At 44.7% G+C, this 15,826-nt stretch overlaps 1 protein-coding gene and 1 long non-coding RNA gene across 3 annotated transcripts in view; one reads left to right on the plus strand and one right to left on the minus strand.

Annotated features, from left to right (window-relative positions):
- The window catches only part of atf6 (activating transcription factor 6), a 105,262-nt gene that overhangs the window by 82,522 nt on the left and 6,914 nt on the right, over window positions 1-15,826 (minus strand). For both annotated transcript variants that reach the window (XR_008761902.1, XM_055943820.1), the window contains exons 5-7: window positions 15,072-15,192; window positions 14,500-14,703; window positions 876-1,027 (exon numbers count right to left, since the gene is read on the minus strand). Coding sequence is in view for 1 of the 2 variants with exons in the window: in XM_055943820.1 (XP_055799795.1) it covers window positions 876-1,027; window positions 14,500-14,703; window positions 15,072-15,192 (477 nt within the window). In the remaining variant the exon portion in view is untranslated. The remainder of the gene's footprint in view (window positions 1-875; window positions 1,028-14,499; window positions 14,704-15,071; window positions 15,193-15,826) is intronic.
- LOC129869423 (uncharacterized) lies at window positions 9,282-14,031 on the plus strand. Its single transcript, XR_008761903.1, has 5 exons — window positions 9,282-9,498; window positions 10,077-10,136; window positions 10,222-10,381; window positions 13,517-13,582; window positions 13,781-14,031. It is a non-coding gene; the product is annotated as an uncharacterized LOC129869423 (long non-coding RNA).

The following is a 15,826-nucleotide window of genomic DNA, read 5'->3' on the forward strand; positions in this document are numbered from 1 at the left end:
CATTTCACTGTAAGGTCTACTACACCTGTTGTATTCAGCATTTCACTGTAAGGTCTACTACACCTGTTGTATTCAGCATTTCACTGTAAGGTCTACACCTGTTGTATTCAGCATTTCACTGTAAGGTCTACTACACCTGTTGTATTCAGCATTTCACTGTGAGGTCTACTACACCTGTTGTATTCAGCATTTCACTGTAAGGTCTACTACACCTGTTGTATTCAGCATTTCACTGTAAGGTCTACTACACCTGTTGTATTCAGCATTTCACTGTGAGGTCTACTACACCTGTTGTATTCAGCATTTCACTGTGAGGTCTACTACACCTGTTGTATTCAGCATTTCACTGTGAGGTCTACTACACCTGTTGTATTCAGCATTTCACTGTAAGGTCTACTACACCTGTTGTATTCAGCATTTCACTGTTAGGTCTACTACACCTGTTGTATTCAGGATTTCACTGTGAGGTCAACACCTGTTGTATTCGGCGCATGCGACGAATAAAATTTGATTTGACATTAAGCTCAGCTGTATGTCAATCCTGAATGCTGCGAATCTAGTTTCTGTCAGTCTAGAAAAAAGACTGACAGCATCATAAATAATAATGGTGGCTAGTTTTTTCTAGCTGCCATTTTGTTTTTTCGTATTTCACCCAGGAATTAAAATCAATGAACTGAAGTGAAGAGAAACCAGCACCACAGAGGGAGATACAGTCTTCAGAGGGAGATACAGTCTTCCATTGTTGTGGAAAGGAGAATGAAATCAGAGGCATACGAGCATGATCAAACACAGACATGTAGGACGGACACACACACACACACACACACACACACACACACTCTCACACACACAGCAGACAAGGCACACACACTTACATCTTCGTCAGAGCCAGGGCTGTGGAGTGTGACTGCAATGGGGGCGGGCCTCTCTTGGGTCAGTGTTGGCATGGTAACCAGGTGCCCGGTGACTGCCTGTGGCGTGTGGATCTGCAGCACCTGGGCCGGCTGGCACAGCACCAACGGACCACCTGTTAGGAGGGGACAAACAACACTTAGATGATATACTGTACCCTTTACTGAGCTGTTATTAAATAATAAGCTGTGTGTTTCGGTATTCCTCGCCAGTCGCTAACCACACAAACAACAGAGCACTTGGTCACCTGTGACAGCTGGGAGTCAGTCTGGATATTATCAGCAGCCCCTCTTCCCCAGTGCTACTGTCTGGGCCGTCTTAAAGAGGTCCTCCTTCCCCAGTGCTACTGTCTGGTCCATCTTAAAAAGCGGTCCCCCTTTCCCCAGTGCTACTGTCTGTGCAGAGTGCACCCAGAGCTCCTTCTACCCTCTGACCTCTCAGCGACCCTGCATTAACCCCTGAGCTTTAATAGAACTCCCTTCTCCCCACCTGTAGGAGAACTGAACACTGAGGAACTAACTGGACAGATATTAACCATCAGGGTCAATGACCGGTCACATTCCTCCCCTCCTACCTGTATTAAAGGGAGGGAAGAACAGACAGAAAAATGGAACATGTCTGTCTGTCTGTGTACATGATTAGATTTCTCAATAGACGGTCTCACGGTAATATATACTAATGTAATACAATACTATGTTTATAAAACACCATATCCATGGTTTAAAGCTGCGGCCCACAGTGCAGTGTCAAACCACTCTCTGTGCCAGGAACCATCCGTCACACAGAAACACTGGCACTGTCTCCTGCTAAATGACCTGTCAGCGTTCATGGTGATGAGATTAGACAAAGCTACAGCGCTGATAAAGGAACGTGGATGAGATGAGGACTGCTTCCTTTAGCAAGTCAAATAGTAGATCTAGAGCAGAGCTACCAAATTAAATCAAGCTTTATTTATACAGCACATTTCAGACATGGGAAAAAAATGAATAAAAACAGAAATATTCACAACAAACATCAGCGGATAAACAAACTAAGGAATAACAATAAAAATTGAAAGACTAAAGCACAGTGAGGAAAAGCAAAGCTAAGGTATGTTGATCTCTTCAATACGTCCACAGTGTCAGCCCCCCTGGGAGGCTATTCCAGAGGCTGGGGGCATAGTAACTAAAGGCTGTCTCTCCATGCCTCCTGGTCCCCACTCAGCCCCTCTGGCAGGCTATTCCAGAGGCTGGGGGCATAGTAACTAAAGGCTGTCTCTCCATGCCTCCTGGTCCCCACTCAGCCCCCCTGGGAGGCTATTCCAGAGGCTGGGGGCATTTTAACTAAAGGCTGTCTCTCCATGCCTCCTGGTCCCCCCTCAGCCCCCCTGAGAGGGTATTCCAGAGGCTGGGGGCATAGTAACTAAAGGCTGTCTCTCCATGCCTCTTGGTCCTAGGCTTTGGGATAGTTAAAAGGCTGTCTCTCCATGTCTCTTGGTCCTAGGCTTTGGGATAGTTATTAGGCTGTCTCTCCATGCCTCTTGGTCCTAGGCTTTGGGATAGTTAAAGGCTGTCTCTCCATGCCTCCTGGTCCCTAGGCTTTGGGATAGTTAAAAGGTTGTCTCTCCATGCCTCTTGGTCCTGGGCTTTGGGATAGTTATAAGGTTGTCTCTCCATGCCTCTTGGTCCTAGGCTTTGGGATAGTTAAAGGCTGTCTCTCCATGCCTCTTGGTCCTGGGCTTTGGGATAGTTAAAAGGTTGTCTCTCCATGCCTCTTGGTCCTGGGCTTTGGGATAGTTAAAAGGTTGTCTCTCCATGCCTCTTGGTCCTGGGCTTTGGGATAGTTATAAGGTTGTCTCTCCATGCCTCTTGGTCCTAGGCTTTGGGATAGTTAAAAGGCTGTCTCTCCATGCCTCTTGGTCCTAGGCTTTGGGATAGTTAAAGGCTGTCTCTCCATGCCTCTTGGTCCTAGGCTTTGGGATAGTTATAAGGTTGTCTCTCCATGCCTCTTGGTCCTGGGCTTTGGGATAGTTATAAGGTTGTCTCTCCATGCCTCCTGGTCCCTAGGCTTTGGGATAGTTATAAGGTTGTCTCTCCATGCCTCCTGGTCCCTAGGCTTTGGGATAGTTATAAGGCTGTCTCTCCATGCCTCTTGGTCCTAGGCTTTGGGATAGTTAAAAGGCCAGTGGACCTGAGGGACCTACTGGGTACATAACTTAAAGCATGTCTGACATGTATTGGGGTGCACAATCATGGATTAATTTAAAAACCAATAGAAGAATATTAAAATGTATTCTAAAACTCACAGGCAGCCAGTGTTGAGACTTTAAAACCAGTGTAATATGTGCTTTCTGTCTGGTCTTGGTCTGTATCTGTGCTGCAGTATTCTGTATGTTTTGCAGTTGACCAATGGCTTTCTTGTGTAGACCAGACAGGAGAGCATTACAGTAGTCAAGCCTGCTTGTAATAAAAGCATGGAATGAGTCTCTCTGTACCAGCCTGAGAGAGAAATGGCCGCACCTTTGCAATGTTCCTCAGGTGGTAAAAACTATTTTGGTCACATTCCTAATGTGTGATTTGAAATTTAGTTCAGAATCTAAAATGACACACAGGTTTTTTAACCTGGTGTTTAATCTTTATTTCCCGTGAATTAAAATGTGCTGCCAGATTCTCTCTCTGTACTTTGGCTCAAACAATAAGTAACTCTGTCTTTTCTTGATTTAGTTAGAGAGGAAGTTGTGAGCCATATACACTATCTTTCAAAAGGTTGGGGGTCACTTAGAAATGTCCTTGTTTTTGAAAGAAAACCTAGGTGTCATTTTAGATTCTGAAATAAATAGAAGGCTTAAGTTGTGATATCACTTTGCTGAGCATGTCTGTGTCAACCAGGGAAAATAACTCCCTAGTACCTTTGCGTGGTAGGCTAGGGCACATATCAAAATTCTTATCAGGTCTATCTTGACTGATACCCAGCCTAATGTTTGTTATCTTATCTCTAAAATATTCCGCAAACTCACCACATTTCGATGTGGAGGAAAGTTCATATACAGTAGGTTTGCAGGTGTAGGATTTCTCTCAAATGATTAGCGATCAGATCCCGTCTGGCATTTAGAAAGTATTTAGACCCCTTGACTTTTTTCACACTTTGTTACATTTTAGAATAAGGCTGTAACGTATTTAATTGCCCCCCCCCCCCCTCATCAATCACTCACAATACCCAATAATGACAACGCAAAAATAAAACTGAATTTCCATAAGTATTCAGACCCTTAACTCTGGACTTTCTTGAAGCACCTTTGGCACGGTTACAGCCTCAAGTCTTCTTGGGTATGACGTTACAAGCTTGGCACACTTGTATTTGGGGCGTTTCTCCAATTCTTCTCTGCAGATCCCCTTAAGCTCTGTCAGGTTGGATGGGGAGCGTTGCTGCACAGCTATTTTCAGGTCACTCCAGAGATGTTCAAATCGGGTTCAAGTCTGGGCTCTGGCTGGGCCAGTCAAAGACATTCAGAGACTTGTCCCGAAGCCACTCCGGCATTGTCTTGGCTGTGTGCTTAGGGTCGTTGTCCTGTTTGAAGGTAAACCTTCTCCCCAGTCTAAGGTCCTGAGCGCTCTGGAGCAGGTTTCCATCAAGGATCTCTCTGTACTTTGCTCCATTAATCTTTCCCTTGATCCTGACTAGTGTCCCAGTCCCTGAAAAACATCCTCACAGCATGATGCTGCCTCCACCATGCTTCACCATAGGGATGGTGCCAGGTTTCCTCCAGACGTGACGCTTGGCATTCAGGCCAAAGAGTTCAATCTTGGTTTCATCAGACCAGAGAATCTTGTTTCTCATGGTCAGAGTCCTTTAGGTACCTTTTGGCAAACTCCAAGCGGGCTGTCATGTGCCTTTTACTGAGGAGTGGTTGTCCTTCTGGAAGGTTCTCCCATCTCCACAGAGGAACTCTGGAGCTCTGTCAGAGTGACCATCGGCTTCTTAGTCACCTCCCTGACCAAGGCCCTTCTCCCGCGATTTCTCAGTTTGGCCGGGTGGCCGGCTCTAGGAAGAGTCTTGGTGGTTCCAAACTTCTTCCATTTAAGAATGATGGAGGCCACTGTGTTCTTGGGGACCTTCAATGCTGCAGCAATGTTTTGTTACCCTTCCCCAGATCTGTGCCTCGACACAATCCTGTCTCGGAGCTCTACGGACAATTCCTTCCACCTCATGGCTTGGTTTTATCTCTGACATGCACTGTCAACTGTGGGACCTTATACAGACAGGTGTGTGCCTTCCCAAATCATGCCCAATCAATTGAATTTACCACAGGTGGACTCCAATCAAGTTGTAGAAACTTCTCAAGGATGATAAATGGAAACAAGATGCACCTCAGTTCAATTTCGAGTCTCATAGCAAAGGGTCTGAATACTTATGTAAATAAGGTATTTCCGTTTTTATTTTGAATACATTTGCAAACATTTCTAAAAACCTGATTTTCGCTTTGTCATCATGGGGTATTGTGTGTAGATTGATGAGGACATTTTATTTAATCAATTTTAGAATAATGCTGTAACGTAACAAAATGTGGAAAAAGGGAAAGGGGCTGAATACATTCTGAATGCACTGTATATGCCAAGTTTTGCTCTCAGAAAATCATAATGGACCTTTGACTTTCTCCACTTTTCTAATTGATTTAGTTTCCTCACTCATCCAAGGAGCTTCTCCATTTGGATGTGGCTTTTTTCAACCTTACTGGAGCTATGGCATCAATGGTTGTCCTTCATTTGCTAAAGTTATCAACTAAATCATCACAAGAGGAAGGCACAATAGGTGGTGGAGTATTGTTCATTAACTCAATAAAATCTGTAGCAACTTCAGAGGTAAGATAGCGTTTCTTAATAATGTGTTCAGTATTCCTCTTTGCGCCGGGCAACAAGGTAGTAAAAAAGACCAACAGTGATCAGATAAAGCATCATCAACAATAGAGGATATGTCACTAGAAAGCCCCTTGGTAATAACCAGGTCCAGAGTATGGCCACGGTTATGAGTGGGCCCAGTAGAAAGCCCCTTGGTAATAACCAGGTCCAGAGTATGGCTGTGGTTATGGGTGGGCCCAGTAGAAAGCCCCTTGGTAATAACCAGGTCCAGAGTATGGCTGTGGTTATGGGTGGGCCCAGTAGAAAGCCCCTTGGTAATAACCAGGTCCAGAGTATGGTCACAGTTATGGGTGGGCACAGTAGAAAGCCCTGGGTAATAACCAGGTCCAGAGTATGGCCACGGTTATGGGTGGGCCCAGTAACATGTTGGAAAAGGTCCATGAAGCTCAAAATAGTCATGAATTCAATGACTGGAGTCAGTCTCTTTGTCAACATGAATATTAAAATTGCCCAACACAATGATTTTTAAAATAAAGAGTGAAGGAAAAGCAGCCAACAAGTTGGAACTCCTTCAATACTGTTGGAAAAGCATTCCAGGTGAAGCTGGTTGAGAGAATGCCATGAGTGTGCAAAGCTGTCATCAAGGCAAAGGGTGGCTGCTTTGACAAATCTCAAATATGAAATATATTTTAATTTGTCTAACACTTTTTTGGGTTACTACATGATTCAATATGTGTTATTTCATAGTTTTGATGTCTTCACTATTATTTTACAATGTAAGAAAATAGTAAAAATAAAAAGACAAAACCCTGGGATGAGTAGACGTGTCCAAAATGTTGACTGGTTCTGTATGTGAGTGACTATGGTGTCAATATTGGAGTAGTTGGCCAGAACTGTGGGCAGGAGGGAGTTGTTGTCATGGACACAGGCTCCTGGGTGACAGGTGATCTTGGTCGGTCCACAGATCGTAGGCAGGCCAACATTTTTCACCATCGAGCTGTCCACAATGATGGTGGTCTTGATGGAATCAGATGAGGGAAGAGGGGGAGCAGGATGGGAACGTCTTGGGCAGGGGGGGGGGGGAGGCTTTGAGACAGGCTAGCCCGACTCTTAGCACCAGCAACAGCACCAGCAGATGATGTCGGAAACCCCAGGAAGGTGGAAGATGGCCCGAGACCCTTCTGTCTTGAGTCAGCGACCTGCTGAACTGTGGTGGTCGTGGAGAGGGTGCCACTGGGCGGCCGCCAGCTGGTGGTATACTCCCAGGATCCGTGCTGACTCACGGGACTGCTAGGTCCGTCTCGGGGCAAAGCTCTTTGATAGCTGGATCGGATCTTCTCAGATAGAAACAGGGTGGCCAGACTGCCTCCCTGATCTCCTATGCCTTGCGAGTGTCCAGTCTCACATGGGGCCGTGGAGTTGAGCTGAACATCTGTCAGTTGGATTGGGACAGATTAACGCCTCCTGACTCATTGACAGCTTTGCTACAGGAGGGATTTCAAAATGAGATTCGGTTTGCCTGGGTTACAGCAAGGTTGGTGTACTTAGAAAGCAGCTAATCCTTTTCTCGCAGCCAAGCGAGCAGCTGGAGGATCTCTTCCCTGAGTTGCTTGATGGTGGTGCATTTAGGGCAGACAAATCCCTGTCCATTGTTCAGTTCCACCTTATCTTCATCTTGTGATCGTGTGGAAATCGTCTCACACCTGAAGCATTTGTGCCCAGTCGTGGATAAAAACACTAGAAGGGTTAGCACTACTAGCGTTAGCCTGCTCCGTTTCCATGACGGCTAGCAGCTAACTGCTACTTAACAGGAACACAAACTTGAGATCCCAGCCGTAAAGGCTAACAGCGTTGGGGAATCCATAGCAATACAAACTTTAGCTATGATTAATGAAAACTATTTCATAAACACAACAAACTGAGTTTAGACAGTACACTGTTCTGTTGCACGCTCCTGTAGGTTTACACCAGGGCTCTCCAACCCTGTTCCTGGAGAGCTACCCTCCTGTAGGTTTACACCAAGGCTCTCCAACTATGTTCCTGGAGAGCTACCCTCCTGTAGGTTTACACCAGGGCTTTCCAACCCTGTTCCTGGAGAGCTACCCTCCTGTAGGTTTACACCAGGGCTCTCCAACCCTGTTCCATGAGAGCTACCTTCCTGTAGGTTTACACCCACCAGGGCTCTTCAACCCTGTTCCTGGAGAGCTACCCTCCTGTAGGTTTACACCAGGGCTCTCCAACCCTGTTCCATGAGAGCTACCTTCCTGTAGGTTTACACCCACCAGGGCTCTTCAACCCTGTTCCTGGAGAGCTACCTTCCTGTAGGTTTACACCAGGGCTCTCCAACCCTGTTCCATGAGAGCTACCCTCCTGTAGGTTTACACCAGGGCTCTCCAACCCTGTTCCATGAGAGCTACCTTCCTGTAGGTTTACACCCACCAGGGCTCTTCAACCCTGTTCCTGGAGAGCTACCCTCCAGTAGGTTTTCACTCCAACCCCAGTTGTGACTAACCTGATTCAGTTCATCAACCGGCTAATTGTCTAGAATTATGTGCGCTAGATTAGGGTTGGAGTGTAAACCTACAGGACGGTAGCTCTCCAGGAAGAGGGTTGGAGAGCCCTGATCTAGAGAGAAAGTTCTATTCAAACTCTAAACTAAAAATGGGTTTTGATTGTGGTTCAAATTCACATTCAAGACTACAGAGGTCAGATATTCCAGTGTTGTTTTAGTCCCGGGCAGACTGTGGCATAACTGTTTGTATTGGCCCAGACTCAGCTGAGGTAGAAGATCAGGAAGAGGATCTGATTGGTAGGTCTGAATGAAACACAGGCTGGTGGGCCGAGGTAAGGAAACACTACTAAAACATTGACTCACAAATTATTAAACACAGATCCTAAAAAGAGGGTCAACGAAAGTAGAGATAGGGTGACACCTGCTGGCCAACGATACACAACACCCTCCCAAACTCACCCAAAACTTCCCTAATGCTTTACAGATCGACTGCCCCTAAAAACCAACGTGGCATCGATATGAGTCCGAAACATTTATTATAGTGTCATAATTGACTACAGAGTGTAAATAGGAAAATGTTTGGTCATAAAGGCAGTTTAAAACTGAGTTTGGAACCTCGTCAGAACGAGTAAATTAAGGTTGGGTTTTTATATACAATGTCAACATATCATGCCTCCTTTCGCCAAGCTCCACGTGCAAATTGCCCCTCCGCTCACTGTGCTTCCTATTACACTGGCCGCGTTGAACCGACAATGGACCACCACGTCAACGCGTGAAAGAATGGAGGGAAGATCACCCTTCTCAAATCAAACAGTAAACTAATCTGCTCCGCTTGGTCATGTTGTCTACAAGCAAGCTAGTTGCATCGTCCAGAAACATACATCACTTTTCCATAAAATAAGTGTTTAAATTGTAAAACTAGTTTTCACTGGGAAGGCAGATAACACGTTATCAAAAGCAGTCACTTCTGCATGTGAAAACACTGAATCCTACTCATCACTCCACGTGATTATTATTTGTTTTGAGACGACTTTGCCGTCGGCCAGAGCGGGAGGCAGCCCGGTTCCAAACCGAATGCAATCACTTTTTTACCCGGATCAAACTCCTCCCACCGGGGGAACCCGGGACAGAAAAATAAACCCATAGAATGGGGCTCCGTCTCCCCCAAAACGTTGAAATCAAAAGGATCACGGCCGTTTGAGACTGAACATCCCTATACGGATTGACCAACCTGTGGTGGTGAGTATACCGGTTGCTAGACTATAGACTGCTGGTGATGTATATTTTGATCATCATTATCTCTATCATAGCTGACGTTAGCTAGCCAACTAAGATTGAGGGGACCCCTGTATTTTAACTAGCTAACATTAGCATCGGTAGCTATTTTTGACAAACTTTGCTAGCTGTTTCCTACTATTTATTTGCCTACTTTAGCTATGTCATTGTATTTCCATTCCACTCTAAATTAGTGTAATTTAGACGAAACAGTCACATTAGCCTCTGAGGAGCAACCCATGTCTGGTGCACAAATAAATATTGGATGCAGCGATGGTAGAATTAGCTAATGTATGTCTGACTAGGACTACAACAGTGTACTGGCAGCAACAAACTCAAACCAACGCAGGGCCATAGCAGAACATGTCACCGTTGGTTGCACAGTGTAACAGCGTTACCGGCCTGAATCTAATCCCATCTGGAGCCGGTCAGTCTACATCTGTAAATCATAGAATTAGTTTACAAACGAGATTACGTTATTTCTCAAAATATGTTTATAATTGAGGGATGATGACAATCGTTGACCCTGTTTTTCCTGTTAGACCAAGTGTAAGACTGATCCCCGGGTCATGAACGGATGCCGGCATACCAGAGAAGCAAAGGTGGGTATCATAACATGTCCAACAATGTGATTGCAATGGTTTAGCGACCTCCAAAAATAATTTAATTAACTTGCTATTTTCACAGTTGGTCAGGCAAGACCTCAGAATAAAAGTGTCATGCAACACAAGTACCCTTGTGACACCTCCTCTGCTGTTGCCAGTCTCCCTCAACTCCTATGAAAAGGACACGCTATCATGAGGCCTCTGATAGTGACCCGAGTTACTGCCCTGATCAACAACGACAGGTAATGTGTGTTATGTAAAAAAGAAAAGAAAAAATTAAAAGTTGTATTCAAAACTAACCAGGTTGATAAACTAGTAGGCTAATTCTCCAGCCAAGCAGATACAACTAAATATAGTCATTTTGGTTGTGAAGTGCATTAGCAAAAATATTTGTCCTTTCTTTGCAATTTACCACTTGGCTGTCTATTATATCACACTGTCACACCACCTCATGAGATTGCATGCTGCAGTGGTTCGAGAGATGTCCAGTTTTCAGCCGAACATGCAGCATAGAGAAGACCAGCAAGGGGGCTCATCAGCATCATGCAGACATGCCCTGGCTGTGAGCATTCCTATAAATAGATCAGTCAGCCACATGCTGGCAAGTATACTGCCAGCAACCTTCACCTGTCAGTGGCAACAGCTTTCAAAGGCTCATCATTTGTATAAATACAGGAAGTAACCCACTTCATTACTTTGACACATTAGATAATTTATGTAAACTGATTATTTTCTACATCTTAGATGCATATAAATGTCCAGAGTATTACCTAGTAGACCCAGGACGATACCAGTATCGTGGCACTCCTTAGTAATCGTGGCGCTCATTAGTAATCGTGGTAAGGGAACAAAACAAGACGCTGATTTAACTTCTTTTGGAAAACATCCCTAATGTTGCAAACAGACATCATGATGTCATCCAGAGTCACATGTATCTATAGCAACAATACTTTACATACAGCAGGTTAAAGATTAGATTTTTGCCATGGAAAATATATTGCGATAATGGTACCATCTCGGCCCTATAACCTAGCCTAGTGGAACCAGCCTGATTGCTGTGTTCACCATATAACTGCATAACTATTCACCCCACCAAAGTCAATACTTTGTAGAGCCACCTTTTGCAGCAATTACAGCTGCATGTCTCTTGCGGTATGTCTCTATAAGCTTAGCACATTTAGCCATGGGGATTTTTGCCCATTCTTCAAGGCAAAACTGCTCCAGCTCCTTCAAGTTGGATGGGTTCCGCTGGTATACAGCAATCTTTAAGCCATACCACAGATTCTCAAGTGGATTGAGCCCTGGGCTTTGACTAAGCCATTCCAAGACATTTAAATGTTTCCCCTTAAACCACTAGAGTGTTGCTTAACCAGTATGCTTAGGGTCATTGTCCAAACTGGTTTCCCTCAAGAATTTGATTGTATTTAGCGCCATCCATCATTCCTTCAGTTTCCTAGTCCCTGCCGATGAAAAACATCCCCACAGCATGATGCTGCCACCACCATGCTTCACTGTGGGGATGATATTCTCGGGGTGATGAGGTGTTGGGTTTGCATCAGACATAGTGTTTTCCTTAATGGCCAAAAAGCTCAATTTTTGTCTCTTCTGATCAGAGTACCTTCTTCCATATGTTGGGGAGTCTCCCACATGCCTTTTGGCGAACACCAAACTCGTTTGCTTATTCTTTTCCTTTAAGCAATGTCTTTTTCTCGCCACTCTTCCGTAAAGCCCAGCTCTGTGGAGTGTACTGCTTAAAGTGGTCCTATGGACAGATACTCCAATCTCCACTGTGGAGCTTTGCAGCTCCTTCAGGGTTATCTTTGGTCTCTTTGCTGCCTCTGTTTAATGCTTTCCTCGCCTGGTCCAGGAGTTTTGGTGGGCAGCCCTCTCTTGGCAGGTTTGTGGTGCCATATTTTCAATTTTATAATAATGTATTTAAATGGTGCACCGTGGGATGTTCAAAGTTTCAGATATTTTTTTATAACCCAACCCTGATCTGTACTTCTCCACAACTTTGTCCCTGACCTGTTTGGAGAGCTCCTTGGTCTTCATAGTTCCGCTTGCTTGGTGATACCCCTTGCTTAGTGAGGTTGCAGACTCTTTGGCCTTTCAGAACAGGTGTATATATACTGAGATCATGTGACATATCATGTGACACTTAAATAAAGTCTACCTGTGTTCAATCTAATTAATTATATGACTTCTGACGGTAATTGGTTGCACCAGATCTTATTTAGGGGCTTCATAGCAAAGGGGGTCAATACATATGCACGCACCACATTTCCGGCGTTTTTTTTGGTTGAATTTTTTGAAACAATTTTTTCCCCATTTCACTTCACCAATTTGGACTATTTTGTGTATGTCCATTACATAAAATCCAAATAAAAATAAATTTAAATTACAGGTTGTAATGCAAGAAAATAGGAAAAACACCAAGGGGAATGAATACTTTTGCAAGGCACTGTAATGTCCAGGGTATAATCTAGCCTGGTGGAACCAGCCTGATCACCATATAACGTCCAGGGTATAACCAGCCTGATCACTGTGTTCACCATATAATGTCCAGGGTATAACCTAGCCTGGTGGAACCATCCTGATCACTGTGTTCACCATATAACGTCCAGGGTATAACCAGCCTGATCACTGTGATCACCATATAATGTCCAGGGTCTAACCTAGCCTGGTGGAACCAGCCTGATCACTGTATTCACCATATAACGTCCAGGGTCTAACCTAGCCTGGTGGAACCATCCTGATCACCATATAATGTCCAGGGTCTAACCTAGCCTGGTGGAACCATCCTGATCACCATATAATGTCCAGGGTATAACCTAGCCTGGTGGAACTAGCCTGATCACTGTGTTCAACATTCTATTTCACTTCACATTTTATGATCTTTGACGTGAAATAGAAATGCAAAGGCAGTGATCAGGTTGGTTCCACCAGGCTAGTCATAACCACCATAGATAATGTAATCAGTGTGTGTGTGTGTGTGTGACCAACCAGTATCTTTGAGGGCCCAGGTGCTAATCTACACTGCTATGGCCATCAATCGGGGCTCTGGCAAAGACCTTATCTCCAGCGTTACCTCTTGCCTGCTTTCCAACGGTCGTCAATGGGGAGAACAGAATTAGGTAAATTTAGTCTGACAGGTTTAAACTTCAACATAGTATCTGTTTGTGTGTGTCATGTCACCTATCCCCAACTGCCATTGGTAATAGAACAGTGACTGTGTGTTCACTGATGCATGAGATGCAGAGAGACCTGGCACTCAACACGTCCACAGTGAGGTGATTACTAATAACGCAGTCCAGTAATAGCAACAGCCTTTTCATTCTGTGTTTCACTGATCAACTCTGCCTACTGTATTTCTACAGCTGGACTGGAGATGCTTTTTTGTCCGACGGCAGCCTGAGTCGTTTGATGGGGAGACCCATAGTAGGGTAGGTTTTATCTGACCTGTTCAGTCTTCAACATAGCATATGTAATATCTGAAACACAAACAGGTGATAACTGCCATTGGTAATAGAACAGTGTGTGTGTGTGTGTGTGTGTGTGTGTGTGTGTGTGTGTGTGTGTGTGTGTGTGTGTGTGTGTGTGTGTGTGTGTGTGTGTGTGTGTGTGTGTGTGTGTGTTCACAGAAACATGTATGGAGCTAGGACATGGATACTTGCAAGATGATGTGATGAAGTCCAGACAGACATGCTTGATACTGATGTCTCTGAATGGAGAGAGACCTGGCACTCTGACAGATAGGCTAGATACTGATGTCTCTGATACTGATGTCTCTGAATAGACAGAGACCTGGCACACTGACAGACAGGCTAGATACTGATGTCTCTGAATGGAGAGAGAGACCTGGCACTGCAATAAAAATGTTTGTAGACACTTACTTGTATTGTCTTTTTTATTTTTTATTATTTAAATAAATGGTATCAGTCAATATCAGGAGGGAGAAACGCTGTGTATTCTGCACCAGGCTCCTGGAACTCCTGTTTGTGGTACATTGCGTTGTGCCTGGATACATCGCTTAGCCGTGGAATATTGGCCATATATCATAAACCCCTGGAGGTGCCTTATTGATATTATAAACTGGTTACCAACACAATTAGAGCAGTAAAAAGAAGTTGTCATACGGTCTGATATACCACGGCTGTCAGCCAATCAGCATTCAGGGCTCGAACCACCCAGTTTATAATTGCTATTATAAACTGGTTACAAAGATAATTAGAACAGTAAAAATAAAATGTTTTGTCATACCTGTGGTATAGTGTCTCATAACACAGCTTTCAGCCAATCAGCATTCAGGTCTCCAACCACCCAGTTAATAATATGTATTTGAGTGCAGTTTTAAACTCACCTATAGGTGGCGCTGGCTGTATGCTGACAGGGGCAGGTTTGACCACAGCAGGGTGAGGCACCAGGGTGGTCTGCAGGGGCTGGATGATAATGGTCTGGAGAGGGCCCGCGGCGTGCTGGGGTACAGCTGTTACAACTGGTCTGGGCTGGATGGACACCTTGGGGGTGAGCTGGATAGGCCTCTTCACTGCCTGGGCTGGCTTGACTGTGAGACGGATCATAATTCATAACTGTTTCCATTTTTTTAAATGGAGCTTTCTTCCCCCTCCAGATGCCATTGTATGTATCATCACAAAATATTTGGTCCATTGAAAGCAGGGCGAATGGAATTGAACCAATAAACATCTGTTGTTTGGTTGTACTAATGTTTGGCTTGAGTCGTCATAGTTTTAATGGATCGGGAAAAAGTAACAAAGTCAATCAATAACATATTTCCAAATCAGAAACAGACTAGCGAGGGAGAGTGACACAGTATTTTCACTGAAAGCCAATGTAACTACAGGAAGAAATGGCAGCCTGATATGAAAGAAAATATCAAAGAAAAGGAGGATGATGGAGAGGTGTCTGTCTGACCTCGCGTGGCCTGACTGGTCCTCTTGGGGGCCCTCTTGGCCAGGGGGGGCTCTGAGAAGCCGCTGGACTCGGAGCAGACAGAGACGGCAGGAGAGGGCTGAGGAGATAGGGCTAGATCATCCTGTAGAGGGAAGCAGAGAGAGATGGGCCATCATGCTTCACTGCTGTATGGGGTTTTACATTACCTCCTGAAGATCCAGTGTTCCATGCATTTAGACACAGCGCACCACCACTGCTAAATTGTGGCCACCACTGCTAAATTGTGGCCACCACAGCAAAAATACAAAAATATTTTTGTGTTATAATGTCGATTGTATAGATGTATGGCCAAGGAAGGCCCCATCTACCTCCACCGAAAATCTTGCTAAAAGGAACTACAAAGTTCTTGAAGACTGATGCCTTTGGCAACATCCAAAATATCTTTGAGGTGTAAGCACAAATGTCCTTGATCATAATGGCAGGAGAAATAAACAGTGTGCAGTGTAGATCTAGTCCTCTTTCTGACATGCTGTGAAAACAACTGCCTGCTACATTATGTTAATATGGCCAGAGTTGTCATCACCTCATTTTAACGAGGGGGCGGGGCCACACCTCTGGCAGATGGTGGATAATTAGTCTGACAAGGTGCTTCAGACCTTCCTTAATGAGGTGCTCAAGTGTGTGTGTGTGTGTGTGTGTGGATTGCGAAAGCAGATGGCAGAGGTAGCAACGTGTGTAATGGCACCATGTGGGGCGAAAACACACAAACTAACACA

Source organism: Salvelinus fontinalis, chromosome 14, assembly GCF_029448725.1.
Source record: "Salvelinus fontinalis isolate EN_2023a chromosome 14, ASM2944872v1, whole genome shotgun sequence".
In the NCBI taxonomy this organism is placed as follows: domain Eukaryota; kingdom Metazoa; phylum Chordata; class Actinopteri; order Salmoniformes; family Salmonidae; genus Salvelinus; species Salvelinus fontinalis.